The sequence below is a fragment of the Podarcis pityusensis genome, assembly GCF_964106645.2.
Source record: "Podarcis pityusensis genome assembly, chromosome: 11".
Classification (NCBI taxonomy): domain Eukaryota; kingdom Metazoa; phylum Chordata; class Lepidosauria; order Squamata; family Lacertidae; genus Podarcis; species Podarcis pityusensis.
Genome location: NC_138036.1, coordinates 26,469,910 through 26,493,255, shown reverse-complemented (window position 1 = coordinate 26,493,255; position 23,346 = coordinate 26,469,910). Strand labels below are relative to the sequence as shown.

At 39.2% G+C, this 23,346-nt stretch overlaps 1 protein-coding gene across 7 annotated transcripts in view; it reads right to left on the bottom strand.

Moving 5' to 3' along the window:
• MAST4 (microtubule associated serine/threonine kinase family member 4) overlaps positions 1–23,346 on the bottom strand; it is a gene marked incomplete at its 5' end in the record, with an annotated part of 192,710 nt that overhangs the window by 108,845 nt on the left and 60,519 nt on the right. For 6 of the 7 annotated variants that reach the window (XM_080972174.1, XM_080972179.1, XM_080972178.1 and 3 more), the window contains one exon: positions 15,465–15,496. The exons of the other annotated variant lie outside the window; for it this stretch is intronic. In XM_080972174.1, coding sequence (XP_080828300.1) covers positions 15,465–15,496 — 32 coding nt within the window. The remainder of the gene's footprint in view (positions 1–15,464; positions 15,497–23,346) is intronic. 7 annotated transcript variants of the gene reach the window in all.

Below are 23,346 nucleotides of genomic sequence, written 5' to 3'. Positions count from 1 at the left end.
CAGGAGATTTGTCCATTTCATGACTTAGTAAGCCTAAGGTATTATTTACATACTTTGTCTCACAAGATATCTAAGTCTTAGAAAATGAAAGCATATACAAACAAGTATGAGACTCTATTAGTGCACAAAAATGTATGCTTGTGAAGGAAAATTTTGTCCACGTGAATTCATCTTCATATACAGAAGCCCACAGCTCTGCTGTATAGAATAATATATCACATCTCATAATGGTTGCAGAAAATAGCATGGGGCTTTGCACAAAGCAGAACACATCTAAAACTGTTCTGAATAGAAAGTACAGTATGGTTTATGGCTTTCACAACAAGAAAAAGATCAACATTTATATCAAACTCATAATTTAGATCAAACACGTAGCATAAAATGCCACCTAACATTTGGAACTCATTGTGAAAGATTTTACATGTTAGATCTACTGCAATTTTAAGGAATCTTTAAAATCAAGTGTTATTTATACTATTAAGTGGTTTAAAATAAATAATGACGTTAAGGACAGAAACGTTTTCTTACTGTGAATTTGTTTTGCAGTTGTCACATAGAGAGAAATCCTGTCTCTAGAGGCAGAACATGGATTCTTATAGCCATCTTATCAGAGGGAGGGTTTACCCCACCCTCCAGACCAACTGCCAAAGGAAGGAAAACTCATCAACCCTCATCAATGATTTCACAGACATCCATGGAAAGAAAACCACGATACAGGCCACTGAGCCACCTGCTTAAAATTAAACTCGGTGAGAAATGAAACATCGGGCAGGGGGAGAGAGATACAGTGCAGAACCAACAGGAGAAAGGAGCCACTGATCAGGACACCCTAACACCAAGCGTGCAAGGTGCACACAGAAAGCACTAACATAATACGATTGTGCTAATCCCATAAAAGAAGGGCAAGTAGAATGTATTTCATGAGATAACTGGAAACAGAAATCATGGTAAGAAAATTTCCATTCCACCCCACCCCCACGCCATGTTGTATCGAGAGCATTTCTGTCTCTTGGAATGTATTAGAGTCATAGGATCCAAGGTGGGTGTCTGGGATCAAGCAGCCCTTCTGCAGAAACTTCAATTTTATCATGTTTGGCAAAAATATGGAGGAAACCCAAGTGGCTGCCCACAATGGTGAAATTTTCCTTAAAGGTAGCTGAAGAAGGCTACTCCCACCCCAAGAGAATGGGAGAGCTAATCCTGTCCCCTGCCCCGGTGGCATTTTCCCCAGTGTTTGTGAATCAGTTTATTTATTGCAAAATACTTAGAGGTTTTGTTATGAACAAGTGGTATGGAAATTTTGTTAAAAATAAATAAATTCCATGTACTCTAAAATGGAGACCCCCTTAAAATCATAAAGAGATACAAGACAGAGCCACTTTCTTCCCTAAGGAAAAAAGATGGAAAGACACCCTCCCCTTCCCAAAATTCAGCAGTTCTGTCCAAAGAGAAGCAAAGAACACCACAGGCATCTAGCATGTTGCATACTCTTTACTGGGCTTGCAATGGGTTTGGAGAAAATGTGAGCAGAAGAACCTCCTGTGACCTGTGAAATACTGAATTAATCCTAGGAACAAAAGATGGATCTGAGCACCACTACTTCCTGATGTAAAATACGTAACAGGGGATCGCAGGAGTTTGGAGACCCTTCACATAGATTTAACAGCCAGCATGAATACCAATTTTAAAGTCAGGAACTTGAGGGCACATGTGGCCATAGGCCTGAAAGGCCATGGATGCTTTTAGCACCCAGTTCGGATTCCATTTAGGGAACTGTGAGCCATGGACAGTTTCTGCTGCCCTATCCCCTTGAGGAAGTGCTAAAATAGTGGGGTGAAAGGACAGTGCATTCCTTCCAATGGTGTCAAAAATGCTGTTCCAGAGGGATGGTGACATCATCAACCAAGATGGTGCCTTAAATCGCCGCTGAGCTCCTTCCTGAGAACAATAACCAGCACAAACCAAGACAATGACGAGTAAGCATTTTAAAAATAATTCCCCCTGTTAGGCTATGAGTTTTAGCAAGCTTGGATTGCTAAAAGGGACCTTAGATTCGTGGATTTCACTACCTTCGAAAGAATCTCCCTCAGGCACTAACAGGCCCCAAAATGGCTGCCAAAGCTTCCAAAAATGAAAAAGCAGGAGCAGGGAAACTGATAGGCCTTGAAAATGCACAATGTCTAGTAGCCCTAATCAGGAAGGAATTAGCCCAAGGCTGGGCAAAAGCACTCCTCCCACTGAGGGAAGACATTACTAAATTAACTGAGACTGTGAATGATGTAAAAACTACAGCTAACACAGCAATGGAATTAAGCTTGAAAAATAAAACATCTATTAGGACTATTAACACACGCAGCAGACCTTAGAATCCAACTGGAAGACTATCAAGATTGGGAAAGGAGACTTAACTTGAGGGCCAGGGGCCTATCTGAAAATTTTGGAGACTCAGATCTAAAAGTAGCCTTCCTCACATGGATTCAAGAATTATTTCCTGACTGCAAAATCAGTGCAGAAAATATAGAACACATACACAGAGCCCTGAGACCTAAACCTAAAAACGGTGAACCCCCCCAGAGAGTCTGCTTTAACACGTTCTTGGTGAAAAATGATTTAATGCAACGTTTCAGAAAACTGGAAAAAATAGAACATGAGGACTCTGTTATAGCTATCTTCCAAGACCTTTCTCCTGGGACCTTGCAGTGACGTCATGAATTCAAAGCATACATCACGTTACTTTGCAATGCAGGGATAAAATACAAATGGGGATTCCTCTTTAAGCTGATCATCACTCATAATGGAATAACCAAGGTAGCAGCTTCGCATGTAGAAACTAAAAAATTATTGAAACAGCTTGATGTACAAATTGAAGACATGACAACAGAAGGAGTGGAGGAAAATGGCGATGACGAGACTGAAAAAGACCCTTTTGAATGGAAACAACAAGGGGGGAAGACAGTGAAAAAATTAAAGGAAAGAAAAATCCATTGCAGAAGAAAAATGGACAGAGAATCCCACAAGATGGCTTATGCTCTGCGTGAGATCGTTTTGTCTTGGCTTTTATGACTTGCTTTGTAACTTTACTATCATAGAATGTTCCTGGGAGGGGGGGAAGCAGTGATTTTGGTCATCCCCTATTGTTAATACTACTGAAAGAGTAGAATTTACTACTCTGTGGATACCACAATGGTTCCAACAGCAGGAGGGAATTTTCTTGTTGTAGGTGGGAGGGGAAAGAGGGAGGGAAGGGGAAGTTTGGGGTTTGTTCACCGTCCAGCTGTTAAACTATTGCAAGTTGTCGACAATTGCCTTTTAGATATAATGTTTTCCACGCGCTCCTATAACGTACTAATCAGCCTGGAGCAAGTATGAATAACTTAAAAATAATCACATGGAATGTTAATGGACTGGGGTCACCCATAAAAAGAAGACGGGCTTGGAAGGAATTAAGAAAAGGGAGACCAGACTTGATTCTGGTCCAGGAGACTCACCAGAGGAGGAGGAGGGCTACAATGAGTACATCTCCCCTCCCCTCCTCTGGGAGACAGTGGTTTGCCTCTCAAGAAACATCTAAGGCTCGTGGGGTAGCAACATGGGTTGCAGATAAATCAGAATTTAAACTTGAACAAACCCTTAGTGATCCTGATGGATGTTATCAGGGGCACACTGCAGGACGAATGGCTGACTATAGGTAATCTTTATGCACCAAACAATCAACAGGAAGAATTTTTGGAAAAGACATTGACAGAGCTGGAAATTTTTTTAAAAAGTCAAACAATCCTGGAGGGAGATTTTAATTTAGTCCTAAATGAATATTTTGACAGAAATTGTTCAGGTCAGAACAAAAAACTCAATAGACGCTCACCATCAACAAAAACCCCTCTGTATAGAATTCTTTTAAAAAAAATTCAATTTATATTATATCTGGCAAATGGCAAACTCTGATTTAAGGTACTATACTGACTTTAGTAATCACCATACAAACTACTCTAGAATTGATTATTTATTGACATCAGAGCGATGGATCCATCGGATCCACTCCTCAGAGATCAAAGCAGGAGAAGTCTCTGACCATGCTATGGTTATTGCTGAACTGCTGAGAGAAGGATACCCAAGAAACCCAGTATGGAGACTTGACCCATGGCTACTGCAAGATCAACTGGTTCTCGAATGGTTGCAAAAAGAGATACCAGAATTTTTTTAAGATCAATGATACAGGATTATATAACGCAGCTTTAATTTGGGATACATTCAAAGCAGTAATTAGAGGAACATTAATCAGTGAGAAGAGGAGAATAAAAAAAAGGAAATAAAATATTCATCTCCAATTTTAAAAAGAAATAAAAGAATTAGAAAAATAAATAAAAAACAAGTAGTAACAGAGTGTATCTCAAATTAATTTGGAAAAGAATTAGACATGTTAGAAATACCAAAAATAATAACATCCCTTCAATATTTAAATTAACAATACTATGAGTTTAATAATAAAAACTCAGCAATCTTAGCAAACAAAGAAATGTAAACTTAACAGAACAATCCACTCAATAAAAACAAAGGCGAAATAACACATGATAAACTTAAAATTAACCAAGCCTTTCATTCATTCTATAAGACCATATACACTTCTGGAACACCATCGCTAAACGCCATTCAGGAATTTCTGGCCACAGTTAACATTCCAAAATTAACAGAAGAGCATGCAACTTACTTAAATCAACCCTTCTCACTTGAGGAAATATTAGATAGTATAAAAAAGACAAAACCATTTAAGGCACCTGGACCAGATGGGTTTACTGGCTATTTTTATAAAACCTTTTCTGAACTTGTGGCCCCATTTTTGCTGGAATTATTTAGAGATATAAAGGATCATGGCCTGATACCTGGAACTTGGAAAAACACACACATCGTAGTGCTACCAAAAGCAAATAAAGACCTGGAGTCGGTTGAGTCCTATAGGCCTATCTCATTAATAAATGTTGATTTAAAATTACTTACAAACATTATTACACACAGGTTAGCGACAATTGTACCGAATTATATACATTCAGATCAAACAGGTTTTATTAGGCAAAGGTCAATAACTACCTCAACTAGGAGGATCCTCAATGCAATATACTGGGGATCAAACCAACCGGCACCGACAGCCATCCTTACATTGGATGCAAGGAAGGCATTTGACCGTCTTGAATGGAATTTTCTTTTTGAAACCTTGCGAGGTTTTGGCATGGGAGCCCCATTTATTGCACTGCTGACTACCTTATATCAGGATTGCACCACAAATATTTTGATAAATGGTATACACTCAGAGCCTATATCAATGGGCCAGGGCACGAAGCAGGGCTGCCCATTGTCGCCCCTGCTTTTTGCCCTGACAATGGAACCCTTGGCTCTAGCACTTAGTGGAGACGCTGAGGTGTCTGGAATTCAAATTAATGGGCAGAGTCATCTGGTCTCGCCCTGGAACAAGCCTCCCTGCTGTAATGAAAATTCTTGATGCTTACAGAAAGGTCTCTGGTTTTTGTGTTAACTATAGCAAATCAGACCTGCTATGCATTCATATGGCATCTGTAGTACAACTACAACTTCAGCACTCCACTGGAATAAAACTTTGTCAGAACTATTTTAAATATTTAGGAGTTATTATCCCCAGGAACCTTCAAAATTTGGAAAAGCTTAATTTTGGTCCAATGATCCGAGAGATTAGACAAAAATTGAAAACTTGGAGCAAGGGTTCGCTGTCATGGTCGGGCCGAATCGCCACTATAAAAATAGTGCCGCACCTCTTCTATTTAGAGTCTTACCACTAGCTACAGAAGACAAAAAATTACAAAATTGGCAAAACATGCTTCTAAAATTTATACACCAGAATAAAAGGCCAAGGTTACCATATAAACCGTTATATCAACCAGCCAAAGGAGGTGGCACGGCAGTACCTAATATCATGTGGTACTATGCAGCAGCCCATCTACATAGCATTTTTCTGGTAATTCAAGGATCTCAACAAATAGCTTGGCTAAATATGGAAAACCCAAATGAACAGAATTCAGTAAGAGGGGTCCCATTTTGGCAAATTAATAAAAAAATCATTTACTGAGATACAAACCCCCTTTTTATTATCTAATCTAAAAGTCTGGAAGAAATGGTTCCCACAGATAGCCTCTCAGCCTTCTCCTCTAATACCATTGGCATTTCACCCTACTTTCTATAATAGAGACAGAACATTCCCCTTTGAAAAATGGGAAAATGTGGGCCTGTTTTGGCTTAAAGACTTTTACAAAGAAAACACCCCATTGTCTGGGTTAATACTACAAGAAATGGTTCAAAACTTTTCCAACAATTGGATGGTAATCCATCAAGTCATCCATTTTATAAGTAGCACAGAAATCCACAAACAAGAGACGAAGTCACTAACTGCATTTGAAAATATTTTATATACCACAGACCCTAGAGGTAAAGGTCTAATTGCTTTAATCTATAAAGCAATTGTAAATTTCTCAACCTCAAAGCCCTCCATGTTGAAGACTAGATGGGAAAGAGACTTGGGAGAAAGGATTGATTATGGCTTGTGGGAAGGAATGTGGCAAAAAGTCTCCTTTTGGGCTATTTCTGCCCGAATAAGAGAAAACACCTTAAAGCTAACCCACAGGTGGTACTTGCATCCCACATTGCTAAGCAAAATAGACAAAAATATTTCTCCGCAATGTTGGAGAAATTGTGGGAATGGAGGAACATTTATACACATGTGGTGGAAATGCCCATTGATTAAAAACTTCTGGTTAAAAATATTTCAGGAAATGGAACAAATTACATCTCAATTGATCAATTTAGATCCCAAAATAGCATTGCTTTCTATATTTGCAGATGAAGCACAAAATCTTAGGATATAAACACTTAATTGTGCATCTTATAACTGCAGCACGTCTGGCTGTTGCTAGACACTGCAGTTAAAAGTGAACCTATATGAAATTTGGTATGCTTATGTCTGGGAATTAATTTTGATGGAAAAGTTAACAAAGGGTATGTGAAAGAAACAACATGAGAAACTACATAACATTTACATAATGTGGTCCTCCTTTATTACATATGCATCAAAGAAATAACATGCATTTAAACCACCTAAGATACATGGGAGCATGTGGACTGATATTTTTTAAACCAGCAACTGTAGAAATAATTTTTTATTTGATTCTATTACTAATGTAATTACCTGGACATAGTTGGGGCTGTTTTTGGGGGGGGAGGTAGGGTAAAACTGTATTTGATTGTTTGTATTTGATTTGATGTTGTTCTTATATTCAACTAATAAAATATTCACACACACAAAAAGTTTGCAGCAGTACAAAAGAATAATAATCATTTTTTTAAAAGGAGTGGGGTGCAAAGAAGAGATAGGGCTCCAAAGACAGCCCAAGTGAACACTGAACATGCTTAGTGGGCATGGAATGCTGACTGTCTGAATTCAGTAACACTGGGGGGGAAACCTACATCAGGAACAATCAAGTTATTATTTCCTTAACTCTGAAAAAAAATACTGTTCCAGAACACATCCTAACACTTAAAGGTGTAAGTGTATCGCAAAACTAGGAGAGGGGCCTATAGAAGAACAGATATTCCCAGCAACATGAATTGGGTCCAGAAACAACAGCCTGATGATGATCCCCGCCCCCCAAAGAGAGCAATACATCAGAAATGTCTTGTCCCAAGTAAACTAATACTCTGGGTACTCTGAACTCCTGCTATCTAACTCCAGTCTATCACATTTCCTCTTAAAATTGACTTATTTGAGACAATATACAGAGGGGAATAAACCTAAGTTCTAGTTACTAAAGATGTAAAAAATCAAAGTAATCTAGAACTACCTGCATATGGTAGGTCTGATGTCAAATGGGCACCAAATACATTTAAAATGTTCATGGAAAAGGCTCAAGAAGAAATTTAGTTTTCCATTTTGCTAGAAGCACTTCATTCTTATTTGTACATAGAAATTTCAGGTGATGTCATTTACTGAAATGCTTTAGAGTACATTCTGTTTTATTCTCTAGTGTAATGTCAGATTCAGCAAGTTTGCAATCAAAGTTTTTAGTCCCTGGCAGCCAGCTAGAATTGAATGTTGGCAGGCTCTCAATTGACAGGCTCCTACTGAGGTGCCATTGAACCATTAAAGAATAGTGCTGAAATGAAGCTGCTGGGATCTGATTATTTTTAAAGGAATGGCAAATGCTTAAAAAGATCCATGTGGTTTCAAGTTAGACTTTTAACTTTTCAATGAGACAACTAACGTCAACTTTGAAGGCAATGAAAGAACCTATATTTAAATAATGTGAGATAGGACTGTGTGAAATTTCCAGTTATATTCACAGCTAAACTTATGGCTTTCAAACAAGCATAAAAGAACAGGAAATCCAAGAAAAGAGTAAGAAATACACAATGCATACCTAAAGACATTTTAACCTTACTCACAAGGCTGACTCACTAGCTCATGGGGTATCAAAGTTGTTAGTGTAAAGTTGCACATGAACCAGAAATCTGAAATTTTGCACACGTGTCATCCAAGACAATAAAAATGTGTCACATTCCAATATGAGGAGATATACTGCAAAATGTTTAAGGTAAAGAAACATTATCTAGAAATTGGAATTCCAGCACAGAAGAAGCCAAGCCAGGAATAGATTCAAAGGCTCGAACCGCTTGGCTTGGCTTACTAGTCAAACCAACCATTTATGGTTTCCATGGACCAGTCTCTTCTCTCACCTTAACTCTTATCCAGGTTGCTACAGAATCAGGCTTGAAAGCAATTATATGTGGCCACAATAGAGGCATTAAAGCAGCACAGGCCAATTGTTTAGAAGGCAAAGGATGTTTCTGCTCAATAGTTGTCAAAAGGCTGCAACGGTAATTATTGTAAATTTAGTAGCTTAAACTAACTTGCTTCTATTAATGTTTGAGAAAAGTTAGGGAGGAGCAGAGGCACAAATCAGAACGAAGCTGTAAATGGATATGAAAAAGCAAGGCAATATTTGTTAGCCCTAACAGGAACTATCATTGTTGTACAATGTCAAAGCTTTTTGCCCTGGATACAATCTTTTCCATGTTTAGGGCTGCCTCTACATTCAATTATTTCATTTGTCTTGCAGATTTATACAAAAATAACATAAAGACATTTCCCTCAGAACTGCTTCAGTCCTTAATACTAGATATTACCAAAGTCTTTCAGGAGCAGTTTTTAAAAAAAAAAAAAAATGAAGACAGATAAACAAGAAGTTTTAACTATAGTAACATTTGCAAATGCTTGTATACACAAAAAGTATATTGCTTTTAAATCTACACTCTCAAAGAGCTCCAAAGGGTTGATGAGTCTGACCTTCCCTTTGCGGAAGTCACGATGCTTCAGGCAAGGCTTGTTCCTCTACAGATCTTATAATTCCAATGTTAGTAACACTGAATATTCCTATCCACAAAATGCTGCTCCTACATCCCTACATTTCTTTACATTTTAAACTCTGCATCCCACTTTTCTACCACAAACAATCCAAACCATAAGAGGTGATTAATCAAAACAATAGTAATAGTAAATAAAAATACAACAGAATATGGAAATAACATAGGAAGAGAACTCCCTTTGCTTCAACCTCCTACAAATCACATAGATGTGTAATGCATTTTACCAACTAACTAGTTAGTGAGAGGGAACCATGAATTACTGAAGCCTCAGATACTGGGGTTATCTCATATAATTAAGATAGCCAGAAGTAAGAAGGATGATGACGGGAGAGTGTTATTTCAACTATAGCACCCCATCAGTTGAACATCTCCACAGAAAAGCTCACCTGGTGCCTACCATGTCATATTGTCAATGCTAGGTCCTACAGATTTTTGCTCTCCCACACCCTGCCAATCTTCTGAATTTTCCTTACAGTGTTTTGGTTTTATAATTATGGGTGCAGTTTTACCTGTCTGATTTAACCATACAGGAACTTGTGCTTATATAAAATCCATGTACAACAGATGAGAATTATGAGCTGGATCTTGGAAAGGTCAAGGGTACATAAATATTTGTTCCTTACAAAAAAATAATTCTGCATATAGTAAAGCACCTTTTATTATACCAAATTCAGTGTACCTATGACATGTAATCGCATTCATCATGAAAACAATTAAACCCACTTAAAATGTTCTTTGATTTAGGACAATTTCTTCTCTATCATTTTCTCCTATCTAAATCTCCACAGGCTCTTGCTCCATTGTTCTCTATTTCTGAGCCAAAGAATGAAAAGGCTAACATTTAAAAAATGCAGGATCAACAGGTCAGGGCATAGGACAAGACAAAAACTATATGAAGAGAAGCAGTCTACCAGATATACAAAGAGACTGAAAAAAACATCACTGAAGCAACACATAAAATAAGATTGGCAGGTGGTCCGCTTTATTTCTTTCTGACTTCTTCTTGCTTGCTGTTTCCGCCCAATTTTGTCAGGTTCATCTATTGGGTCTTGTTAGTGATTGCTAGAGACCTTTTACCTGCAGGGTATTCTTTTCTTTTAATAATGATACGCTTCTCCGGGAACACATATGCTGCACAAAGGAAGAGGTGAAGTGAGAAATATAGAATGTGCACTAAAAATCCACTGTGTTCTTTCTTTGGCTTCTCAGCTGCCCTTTTCAGGTTGATAGGAATTTCTGACATGTTGATTTGCATTCCCTAGATCATATCCGGTTACTCTAAAGAACAATTTATTTCCAGACAATAGTGTTCAAAAGCAGGCACAATTTTTGTCACATTGTGTTTCATGCTAAGAGGTAGTGCTGGTATTGCAGCAATAAATATTCCCATTATTCATTCAGGTGTCCACATAATCCACAACCAAAAAATGCTGCAATAGAAACAACCAGGGCAGGCTCAATCTCCAAACAAGTGCCTGCTGGAAGCAGCAAATGAGGAATGTCGGCACACTCCTTAACATGAGAGGGTCAAATATGTATAGGTCTCCTAAGAGAAGAACTGTGTGCCAAAGGAACACAGAGAGAGTAGGTAAGCAGAGGATGGAGAGGATGGCTGAGGGGCTTCTTAATCACACACCAAACAGAATTCACATTCTTCTTTTTTCTCCTTCACTAATACTGCAGCAGGAAGGTCATCTGCTACAGAAGCTCTCTTCTGGTATTTCTGATGCTACATTTTAGCATTACATGATTGAAAGGAGCTCTGCAATATGATGTTGATACTGACAGAATCAACAAAGCATTTTAAGTGACAAAGGCCCCTTCCAGTCTGGTAATCCTATTCTGTCTTCCTCTCCAAAGACTTCTGCATTCGCTACTACTACATTGCCACCCTCTTTCCTCCTCTTCTCCTTTAACTGGCCACTCTCCTCAGTTTGTGTCCTACTCATGCTTTATCCCTATTTCATGCTCCCCATCCTCCATCCTTCCACTCGCTGGGGCATGATTTCAAGTTTATTTCCCCCTACTTCCTCTCAAAATCTAATCAAGGACTTTGCATAAGAAGCTCACTGAAAGTGAAACTGATGTTATCCTTTACTATCCCCGACGTATTACAAATTAAAAGTGCTTGCCAAAGGGCTGGCCTCATCTCATTAAAGACTAAGAGTAGTGAAGCTTCTGTGCAAAATTGCATGGACTTCAGAACATGGACTTAAGAACAGTCAATCAACTGTAAGAGATGTTAGGTAAAGGTAAAGGGACCCCATTAGGTCCCTTTAGGTCCAGCCACGGACGACTCTGAGGTTGTGGTGCTCATCTCGCTTTACTGGCCGAGGGAGCTGGCGTACAGCTTCCGGGTCATGTGGCCAGCATGACTAAGCCGCTACTGGCGAACCAGAGCAGTGCACGGAAACACCGTTTACTTCCCGCCGGAGCAGTACCTATTTATCTACTTGCACTTTGACGTGCTTTCGAACTGCTAGGTTGGCAGGAGCAGGGACCAAGCAACGGGAGTTCACCCCGACCTTCTGATCGGCAAGCCCTAGGCTCTGTGGTTTAGACCACAACTCCACCCGTGTCCCACGTAAGAGAGGTTACTGGCTGCCTAATCTCTAAAAGAAGAGGCAAATTCTATGTTACACAGCTGATCATTCTGAAAACAGTACTTTGCTGCTTTTGCTACTTCATTACTATTTGTAAAGCAAGCAGTACAGTTACATGCAGGTAAAGGTAAAGGACCCCTGACCGTTAGGTCCAGTCGTGACCGACTCTGGGGTTGCGGCGCTCATCTCACTTTATTGGCCGAGGGAGCCGGCGTTTGTCCGCAGACAGCTTCTGGGTCATGTGGCCAGCATGACTAGGCTGCTTCTGGCGAACCAGAGCAGCACACGGAAACGCCGTTTACCTTTCCACCGGAGCAGTACCTATTTATCTACTTGCACTTTGATGTGCTTTCGAACTGCTAGTTGGCAGGAGCAGGGACCGAGCAACAGGAGCTCACCCTGTCACGGGGATTTGAACCGCCAACCTTCTGATCGGCAAGTCCTAGGCTCTGTGGTTTAACCCACAGCGCCACATGCAGGTATTCCCTGCTAATGTCTAATTCTCCTAGACTATTATCACAAACCTATTCAACACTGTTGGGCCAATATTGCAATTTCAAACAGGCATGCAATGCAGTTTGGGCAATTGTCTCTAACCACATTTTTTCCACTGTGACACAAATCTAAAATCAGATATTAAATCTGTAGAGTTGAACAAAGTTAACAATAGAAAAATACAGACTTCTGCATAAAAAATGTAATACTGTCCCATTGTTCTTTTATTGTTTGGCTGTAGTGGGAGGATTTCATTCTATTTCCTACCTTTATCTCTTCTTCCCCAAGGTAATCCAATAATCCACACTCAAAATCACCGATAAACAGGCCAATTACAAACCCTTATCAACTTCTGGGAAACCTGTCAGAATGAGCCTCAAGCAAAAAGAAGCTTAACAATTCCTATTAAGTTGTATGCATTTGGAGTCTTCTGTTCAGCACCTCATCTGATGGTATCAGCTGCTTTCCATCCAACACATAATGAGGTTTATGATCATTATGTGGAAAACCTGCAACAGCCTGATTTTTCTATGTATGAAAACTGATTGAGATAATAGAATAAAATGGTCTCATGCAAAATTTTCACAGATTATGGTTTGCCATATTTCATTAAAATGAGATTCAGTAAAAGATAAATAAATCTGATAATATGTTAAAACCAAAAAAACACTGGTACAATTCTATTGCAAAACCCTCTACCATATTTGTTAAGTAAACTCTACTATTCCTACAATAGTTTTTACCCACGTGCACAGAAGAGCTTCTAACATATAAAAGTAAACTCATTGCAAGGATAGTTTCAAAGTTACGTCGTCAGTTAATAAATGTGATGTTACAATGTTCCAAAGCCATAATATTGAAAAGGATTTCCTTGTCAGAGATTATTTTGTTCCCACACTCATAACATTCAACTTCAAATGTTAATTACAGCAACAGCTTGGTTCTGCTTCTATTTCTGAAAAGTACATGCAGTTCTCAACCTTTTTAGTCCAATGCAAGATATGTGGCACTTAAAGCAAAAACAAAAAATATGAAGACTACATGTTCTCATCATTAATACAATAAATAGTGGGTAAACTTGTCTGTTTCAAAACAAAAATAGACAACTATTAATGGTGGTCCTCAACTTGTGCCAATTTTTTAAAAAGAGAACATAGCCATCATAACTTGAGAAATTAGGTATAATGCACAAGGAGGCAACATACATCAGAGCTAAGCTGACAAGCAATTTTAGTTTTGTTTTCACTTGCATTTTCTGACCTCCAGATTTTGTGAACACTTTTGACTGCACCTTCAAATATGCCCTCTATTTATATGGTCAAAAATTCACCAAAAGCTGGCTTTTAAGGCTCCTGAGAACTGTATATATTGCTGAGGTTGCCTACATGAGACCAGAGCCAGTTCTGCCATTTAGGCAACAGTCCCCAAGGCAAACGCCCCACGGGTTACCTGGTCTAGCAGCATGGAAGTGGTGCCAGCATCAGTGCTGATTTTGGCTAAAATTTTGCCGGAAATCATGTGAAATCTTGCTGGTGCTGCTTCTCCGCCAGCAGCGAAGGAGGTAGTGAGGGAGAAGAAGCAGTTCCAGTGGCAGCAAAGCAAGGCGGCACTTCCTGTTTTGCCTCAAGTGGCAAAACGGGACACACTGCCCCTGCACAGGACAATACAAGGAAACGCCAAAGCCTTGGGGACAGGAGTGCTGAACGAGCCCTGTGTGTTTTAGAACAAGCTGTCAGAAGTTCCTGTAAAACTGATCAAAACCTGAATCCAACATCATTTTTATGTTTTAAAACAAGGAAATCATGGAAGTACATTGAAGATTTTTGGAATTTCTCAGAAGTCCCTCTGTATATTCTCTAGAACCCTTCAAGTCAGCTGCTGGCTGTCATTTTCATTAAAAACCACCACCACCTCCTAGATGTAGCTTGGGGCAGGAAACAGCAGGCATCAGTGGGGGGAGGTGCTACTCCCCCTCATCACTACATTTGAGGAACTAGGGGAAAAGAAAAATTGCAGCCTCTAGCTTCCCAAAGAAGATTCACTACTGGCTTAAAAACAGCAACAAAACTCAAAATCAAAAACAGAGAGACCCATTCAGACCACAGTCATCCATTTTACCCAAGCATTGTAAAGAAAAATATACAACTTAAAAGCACAAAAAGTAGCACAGGCCTTAAAAATTAACTGCTTAAAATGTACGTTGACTGCAATTCTATGCACACTTACATGGCATTTAACAAAGTGTGACTTACTGAACTTTTTGAACAAAGTGGGACTTACTTCTGAATAAACATGCCTAGACTTGTGCAGTTAGACAAATAAAGTCAAGACACACAAATTTACCCAATGCAATTATTAACCATGAGGTGTCAGTATATTTAACTCATTAATTTTCCAAACCAATACAAATAAATGCTTGCAAGGCTCTAACAATCCATACCTTGATTCTTTAAATATTATACTATCTAGCCTCGCTTGGCATTAGTTTAATTTTTAAGCTACTTTATTTTTGGCATCAATATTAAGGTAAAATTGAATCCATCTATGTACGTGTCTCTCTCAGCTATTTTTTGAAATTCCAAACATAACGAGTCCAAAGAACATTTCCTATACTTGATTTATTTCTAATGTATTTTTAATTGATAGCCTTATTGATACTCAGAATTCTTTCATAATGATTTCCTACTATAAACTATTAACTAATACCAGGAGAAACATTTAGTGAAGTACGAGACGAGGACAAACATTCAGTGAAGTACGAGGACATGGCGCATTGGTTTACAATGTTAGCTTTTTTGTGAACAATCAACTGCCACACTTAACCTTCATTTCATTGGCCACTAAGAGAAGGAAGACATATTGAAAAACTGTCCAGCCCTATGCAGAGCGCATTGAACAAAATAAAAAGAAGAAATTTCGACTACTTACAAACTTCCCCTTCTTGGAAGGCTCAGTTCCTTCTGCAAATGAAGAAAAAGGTAATTATAAAATGAATTCTAAGCATACAATAAGAATATTTTTCAATCATTTACCTAAAATGCCACATATGAATGGTTCAGTCATCATATTTTAGACTAAGATTTATGTTTTTAAAAATACATTAGTTCTTTGTGCACTATTTAATATTTCAAAGTTGAAAATTGCCTTAAGTGATTGCCTCTTATTTTGTTATACAGTATATGAAACTCTAGTACTTAATTCTGCAATCAGAAATCCCGCTCAATGCCAAATCTTTGGGGGGAGCAGCAACTGCATAGTTAACTTCCTTCCCCCTCCCCATTTGCATTATTTCCTTTTCATTGAAATGAATGAAATGAGATAACATAATGACAACATAATTCACATAAGTTACATAATTACTTTCAATTACTTGATCTATGTAATTTCACCACAGCAGTCAATGAGACACACAACATAGTTTTGGGTGGAAGACAAACTGCACTGTAATGGAAACAGTGCTGCATGTGATTAATATAGGGCAGAATAGGGTAGAACTGTACACATGAAGCATATCAGCATTCATTATTGAAAGTTTCTCATTTATTTTTACCAGTTCCACACTATTTGCTTTCCCCCACCTTTGTGTGTGTGTGAGAGAGAGGAGGGAGGTGGAGAGAGAGAGTCCGCTATGTAGAGGGAAATCCTTGAAGTCTGAAAGCCAGGCAGCTTGACAAATGTACACCAAAAGAACAAGCAAAACTCTGAACGGTATTAAAAGCACAAGTAGTATTTTGGTTTTAAACAGCCTTGAACACTCAATACATTCTACAATAAATGAAACCTGTTCAGTGTTCCTTAACATATGACACATTTCAGAACATCATGGATATGCACATAATTTCAGTATCCAGCTGCATTTCCAGCTGCAGGAACAAAGACTTTGACCTACAACAGAGTATAGATGAAAAGAATATATGCCTAGCCATACCCACAATACAGAAATTCTGTCCATTTGTTTACCCATTACTAGTAAATTACTGTAAATTCAAAATATTGATCTGGACACCTCTATATGGAAGCAAAGAGGTGCCATCGACTTTTGTTGTTTGTTGCTGGGTCCTATTCCCTGAAATCAATAAAAGCTACAATGTTCATAAACTGCTAAAGAGATGGCTAATGTTGTAGATATGGGGAAGCTTTTAGAATAAATCTACTTTCAGCTTTTGTGGCAATGTTTTCAAATATTGAAGTAATCCTAATGCATTTTCACAGTTACCTAAATATACTCCAGGAAATTTCTCACATGTCACATTTGTGAAATAATTAGGGCTTTATAAAAAATAAAACAAAAGCTATTCTACTTTCAGGTCCTTATTCTACCGCACACATCACCATAACAAAAGTAATCTGCTGCTCATAGGCAATCTACAGAACATCATGGCCATGTTTTTTTCCCCAACAAAGAGCAACAAGTAGGTGAGAATGTATCTTTTGTGAGAACAACTCTACTGGTAAAAATGTATAGGCTTTCAAGCTCTACAATTCCTCAAACAACTTAAGGAAGAAAAGTTACTCTGTACTCAAATTAATGCATGTGTAAACAACCCAGCTTGAAGTAAGGATTTCAGTTTTTCCAGGCAAGTTTACTCAGTTGCAGAGACTTATTTATCCACCTGGGACATCTTGAGTTTTTTGTCTCACCTGGGGTGTGTCTGTATGCTTGCCTATGTGTCCTATAAGAAGCAAAAGCCCAAGAGGCTAGGAAAGCCGGAAAGCCCTAGACCCAGGAAACCAGTCAATCCACAGTAGTGACTGATCTCTAACACACTGGGTTAAAAAAAATGAAACAATTAATAATGCAAGTACAAAACTGCTAAGCATCCAATGCAATTGCTGTGATGAGTCTCCATATATTTTTAATTGTTATAAATAACCTCAATTGTGTTTGACATTTCTGTATGCTACTAATAAATTCAATTCAGAATCATGGGTTGAATCCAACACAGTCACTGCAGAAGCAGAACAACTCATGTAAAATAACTTTCTCTCCCTTTTGTCTCCCATGTGTGCATGCACTCACCCCCCCCCCCCGCAAATCTGCTCCAGGGCGTTTGGGGAAAATTCAGAGCAGAACTGGAGGGGGGAGGAGAGAAGGAGGATTGTTCAATACATACAACCCATGTGTTTGTATTTCACAGCTACCAAAAAAAAGGTGGCCAATATTACAGTGAAGATACATTTATAGCATACTCAGATCCCTGTCAATGACATTTATTTCCAGATCAGCATGTACAGCAGGGATGGAGAAGCTTTTGGACTCCAGCTCCCATCAGTCCCATTCACCATAGCCAACAGTGAGGAAAGCTACACTTTGCCATCCTTGATGGATAGGAATGCAGCCTTTAGATATCTTCATTTTCAAGCATGAACCATACAGCCATGTTTTTCAGCCGTGGTTGTTTTTTTTCCATTCTATGTTTAAGCTGAACAAAAAACTCTAGCCACAGTAATGAACTGAAGTAGCAGTGCACACATTCTTCAGAGCATTAGAGTTATCTGGGCCAGGCAAAGGGCTCATGTAGTTCAGCATCCTGCAAGAGCAAACTCCCTGATCTGTGGTTTCTAGCAACTGGTATTCATTATTTATTTTTTATTTATTCAGAAGCAAACTGCCTCTGACCATGGAGACAAAGCTTAGCCAGCTTCCTCTGTCACAGGAGAAGGTGGCAGAAAGCCTTGCTTCACTGAGTGTACAATAATTAAATGGATAGGGGATCCACGGGTGCAAATTGCCCTCCATATATGCTGCCCAATAAAACAGTCTCATTCTGCCACATTACTGGGCCAGCCCTAGCTGGGCTAATTGGTTTGTCGGGACTGTAGCCAAGATATTGTTCTGTAAATCATTGTCCCATTTTTTATACATTCTAGTCAATCACAGTTTTATTAAGAGTAAGCTGTTAGAGTAATTAACTTCTGTGCATGTGCCAAAAAATGGCTGCTGATTTTGAGCATCTAGCATGAGGAATGAAAACTGCATAGAGATAAAATCATCACAAAACCTCATATTATTGATTTGATAATGAGCAGAGGAGGCACTTCAGTTCAAGGTAGTTTTCCTCTGAATACCTTTGGACACGACAAACTGGGAAAATTCATTCTCTGACTTGTTATTTTTGAGCTTTTTGTGGTATCACTAATTATACCTTTATCAATTACAGAGGCACAAACAAAAGCAAGAACCTTGGAATTGACAAAGGCCAAAGTACAGACTGTTGCATTCAATGTGTCATGCTTGGCACTTCAAAACAAACATTTTCTAGTTTGCTTTATCCAAAATCAAAATATTGTTCTTGTATTATGACCAAAGAATACTAAAGATAAAAAGGAGGTTGTAGTAATAACGACAACAACAACAAAAAACTTGTCCCTTTAACTTGAAACATAAATTAGATATACAAGGGGCGTTTATTAAATATTTCCCCTGACCCACTTCCAGTTATCGTAGGAGGATGAAACTGCACATGTATAATGATACATCTCTCCATAGGTAACGTATAATTTGTAGCTCTGAACTCCTAGCAGTTTCTCTATTATGGGTGCTAACGTGGAGTAACGTCTGATAATGGAACCAGTTGAATGCAGAGCTGCCTTCAGGTTCTTGTACTTGAAATGGTGCACACCATGAGAGATGTTCGATGAGATGAAAGGGACTTATGGGGAGGCTGCCCCATCGTATGGCATAGTAAAGCACTGGTATTGTCAGTTCAAGTGTGGTTGAACTTCGGTGGAATGGCTCCCATTCCTGGGCGATCACACCCCTCCATTGATGAAGACACCATTCGGAAAGTGGAGGCTGCCATTTTGGAGGATCGCCTCATAGCCGTTCGCCAACTAGCTGCAGATGTCAAGATCAGTGTGGGTTCTGTAGAAAAAATAATCTATGACCATTTGCACATGGGAAAGATGTCCGCATGGTGGGTTCCTCAGCTGCTGATGCCTTTCCAGAAGCAGGAACGAGTCACATGCTCACGGGCTCTTTTGGCCACATGTCACAAAAACCATGAAGACTTATTCGCCAGACTAATTACTCAGGATGAAACATGGGTCCATCATTATGACCCAGAGACTAAATCCCAGTCCAAACAATGGAAGCACTCTGCTTCACCACCTCCAAAGTAGGCACGTGTCCAACTGTCAGCAGGCAAGGTCATGCTCACAGTCTTTTGGGACCAGCGTGAAGTAGTGATGATGGATATCCTGGCAAAGGGTTACACAAGGGTACCGGGACATACTACAGAAATTGCGGAAGGCCATCAAAATCGAGAGGCATGGTATGCTGACCAAAGGTGTCCTTCTCCTGCAGGATAACACCCTGGTTCACAACTCGCAGGTTGCTCAGACGGAAGCACGGTCCTGTGGCTATGAAATCCTTCCTCACCCCCCTTATTCTCCAGACCTTGCACCATCAGACTTCCACTTCTTTCCAACCATGAAGTTATTTTTGAAGGGCAAGCTTTTTCCAAATGATGAGTGCTGATTTCTGAGGTCAAGTCGTGGCTTCTGACACAAAATGCCAACTTCTACAGATGAGGTCTCCACAGCTGCATAAAGTGATGGGAGAAGTGTCTGACTCTTGCTGGTAGCTATGTAGAGAAGGACTAATAACTGTGCCCAGTTTCGTCTGTCTCAGTCCACGGGAAGTATGTCAGGGGAAATATTTAATGAATGCCCCTCGTAATATGCACACCGTGCCATTAATTGAAACATTTTAACACTAAAAAAAATTTAAAATGAGCTCCACAATAATAGCGTGGAGCCTTTCATAACTTGATATCACTTGAGGTTCGATCAAATGAAATTCTCAACAAGAATATATCTTACAAAATACTCTTCCAAAATCAGTTTGGTTAGCTAAAAATCTCAAGCTAAACAAGAAACAGTGAATTTGTAAATATCAATTTAGTACATATGCAATTTAGTACATATAAGGTAGCAACTTACAATTAAATAGCAAAAATCCTCAGCTAACAAAAACCTGAGTTGCCCCAAGCAGCCAACCAAGAGCACAACCAAGCCAGGAAATTTGTAGATTTGTATTATTTAATAATTGCTTCAACATCTGTGCAGCTGAAAGGAAGGATACTAATACTGAACTAATAGAAGAACAATCCATTATTACTCATGCCAGATGGAGACTGCAATCTAGGAGATACTATGGGTCATTCTTGGTGTGATCAGATCCATAGAGACATAGTAACCAACACTTCTCTATAACCTTATAATGCCCTTCCATGACAGCAGAAATACAGAGCAGTGAAAATCTTCTTAAAACTAATCCCATTTATCCACTCAAGATATTCTTCAAATGTATGCTCTGCCTTCAAGAAAGGATATCAAGAAAACATCTTGCAGTTGTAAATTGCTGCCAGGTCAGATTCCCTAGCAAAGATTTCTATTTGAAACGTGATTTGGGATATAACAATCTAGATAGCCTCCTGCTGAGTTCTGAGATAGGAAAAGCCAAACAAAACCAAGAAAATAATAAGAGAAAAAAAGGAAAAATTTTCCATAATGTCATTTTTGCCCTAATACATTTATCTGGTTTCCTTGTTTCTGGCTAATTAGGGCAGTAATCATAGAACTTGTTTCCATGTTTGTCTGCACTGGGGGGGGGGGGTGAAATTATTTTTGCACACACACTGCAAATGCTTTGTCATAATTGGTCATATATGTGGATTTGGAAGAAAGAGCCAATGAAACGGATATTGTGATTCCAGCCAGGTGCTTTCATAGCACTTCCAAAACATTTCATTAGAATATCTCTTTATCACTATTTTCTGTAGTGACCTTTCTGTGGGTGTCTGCTATAGAACTCCAGGACAAAATGGGGACTTGGATGGTGCCTTCCTAGAGGAGATTACCAAACATTCAAAAAGGAGATAGTCATGGGAGACTTCCAACTACCCCAATATCTGTTGGAACAAGTGTTAGAAACTGAAATATGAAAGCTAAGAACTAAATGGCACCTTAAACCTAGGTGCAAAAATCGAATGTCTAGACACACTTTTTTATAACAAGAATACAAAGCTGAAAACAAATGAACTGCAGCTAAAATCTTATATTTATTTTTCACACAGTCTAGTCATCATCTGAAAACTGGAAAAAAAAAAAAACACACAAACCAAAGCCATGCTTCCATTGCCTACCTCCCTAATATTCTTAAGAGGGTCTCTTCTCCAGTCTTCAGAGAGTGGCTGAAAGTGGGGAGGCAGAAAAAGGTCCTCCTTTCCTTCCACTCTGCAGTTTTCAGTGGAAATCTTAGGCGCAGTGCTGCACCCAGAGCTCAGAAACTGCTTGCGCTAATGAAATTCCTTGTCACAAAACACATCTAGAATGGGGGTTTCGAAGGCTGGTTGGGACTCAAATTCTGCAAGAACATAAGGTCCAACAAATTCCTATTGCCTCACTGCCAATTTCATTTGCCAGAAGGTGGAAGAAGCAACAACGGGATCACCTCTCTTAGACCTGGTCCTCCCCAACAAGGAGGAACTGATCAACCAAGTGGAAGTACTGGAGAACCTTGGAAGGAAGTGATTGTGTTCTCTTGGGTTTCATTTTATACAGGAAAAGGAAAGCTGAGTATAATCTGACATGCACTCTGGACTTTAAGAAGGGTGATTCAAAAAGCTTAAGAAACGGGAGAAGTCCCATGGTCAGAAATTCTCAAAGAGAAGGGAGTCCATGATGGATGGAAGCTTCTTAAAGGTGAAATATTGAAGTTGCAAAGGCAGGGAATTCTAACAAGAAAGAAAAATGGGCGACGTCTAAAGAAACCAGTGTGGCTACATAAGGAGCTTACAGATAAGCAGAGATGTAAGAAGGGAATGTATTAGAAATGGAAGAAAGGAGAAATCACAAAAGAAGAGTATACACAACTAGCCAACAGTTGCAGGGAAAAGGTCAGGCAGGCCAAAGCTCAGGTTTGCAAAAGAGGTTAAAAATAAATTGAAAAGGTTTATTTGGCAATGTTTAAAGCAAGAGGAAGAACAAGTGGTATCCCCATTGTATGGCGAAGACTGAGAAATGCTACTGAGTGACAGCGGGAAGGTGGAACTGCTCAATGCCTACTTTGTCTCTGTCTTCGTCCAAAAGGAAAACAGCGTCCAACCTGGTGATAACAGAATAAACAATGCAAGCAAGGAGCTGCAGCTCAAGATACGAAAAGAGGTAGTAAGGAAACAACTAGCTTCTTTAAATGAATTCAAATCTCCATGGCCTGATGCACCCAAGGATGCTAAAGGAGTTTGCAGATGAAATCTCAGGGCATCTATCTATAATCTTTGAGAATTGTTTGAAAACTGGTGAGATCCCCGAGGACTGCAGGCAGGCAGATGTTTTCCCCATCTTCAAAAAGAGGAAAAAAGAAGACCCAGTTAACTACTGACCAATGAGCTTGAAATTAATGCCAGAAAACACTTGGTCTGTGAGCACTTAGAAATGGATGCTGTGATTACTAAGATGTAGTGTGGGTTTTTCAAAAATAAGTCATGCCAGACGAATCCCCCCCCCCCCCCTCATTTTGCTAGTTTGGGCTGAGTTCTCCAATCTGTTGAATTCAAATTCTGTATTCTGCTGCATTGGCTTCCCCTTCCAGTTTGGGGTCATCTACAAATTTGATGAGCATCTCCTCAATACCTTCATCCAAGTCATTGGCTAAAGATGCTGAACAACAGCAGGCCCAGGACAGAATCCTGTGCCCATTTGTCACTTTTCCCCAAATGACAAGGAACCATTAGTGAGCACTCATTCAGTCAGACAACCAGCTATAAATCCACCTAACAGACATCTCATCTAACCCACATGTTAC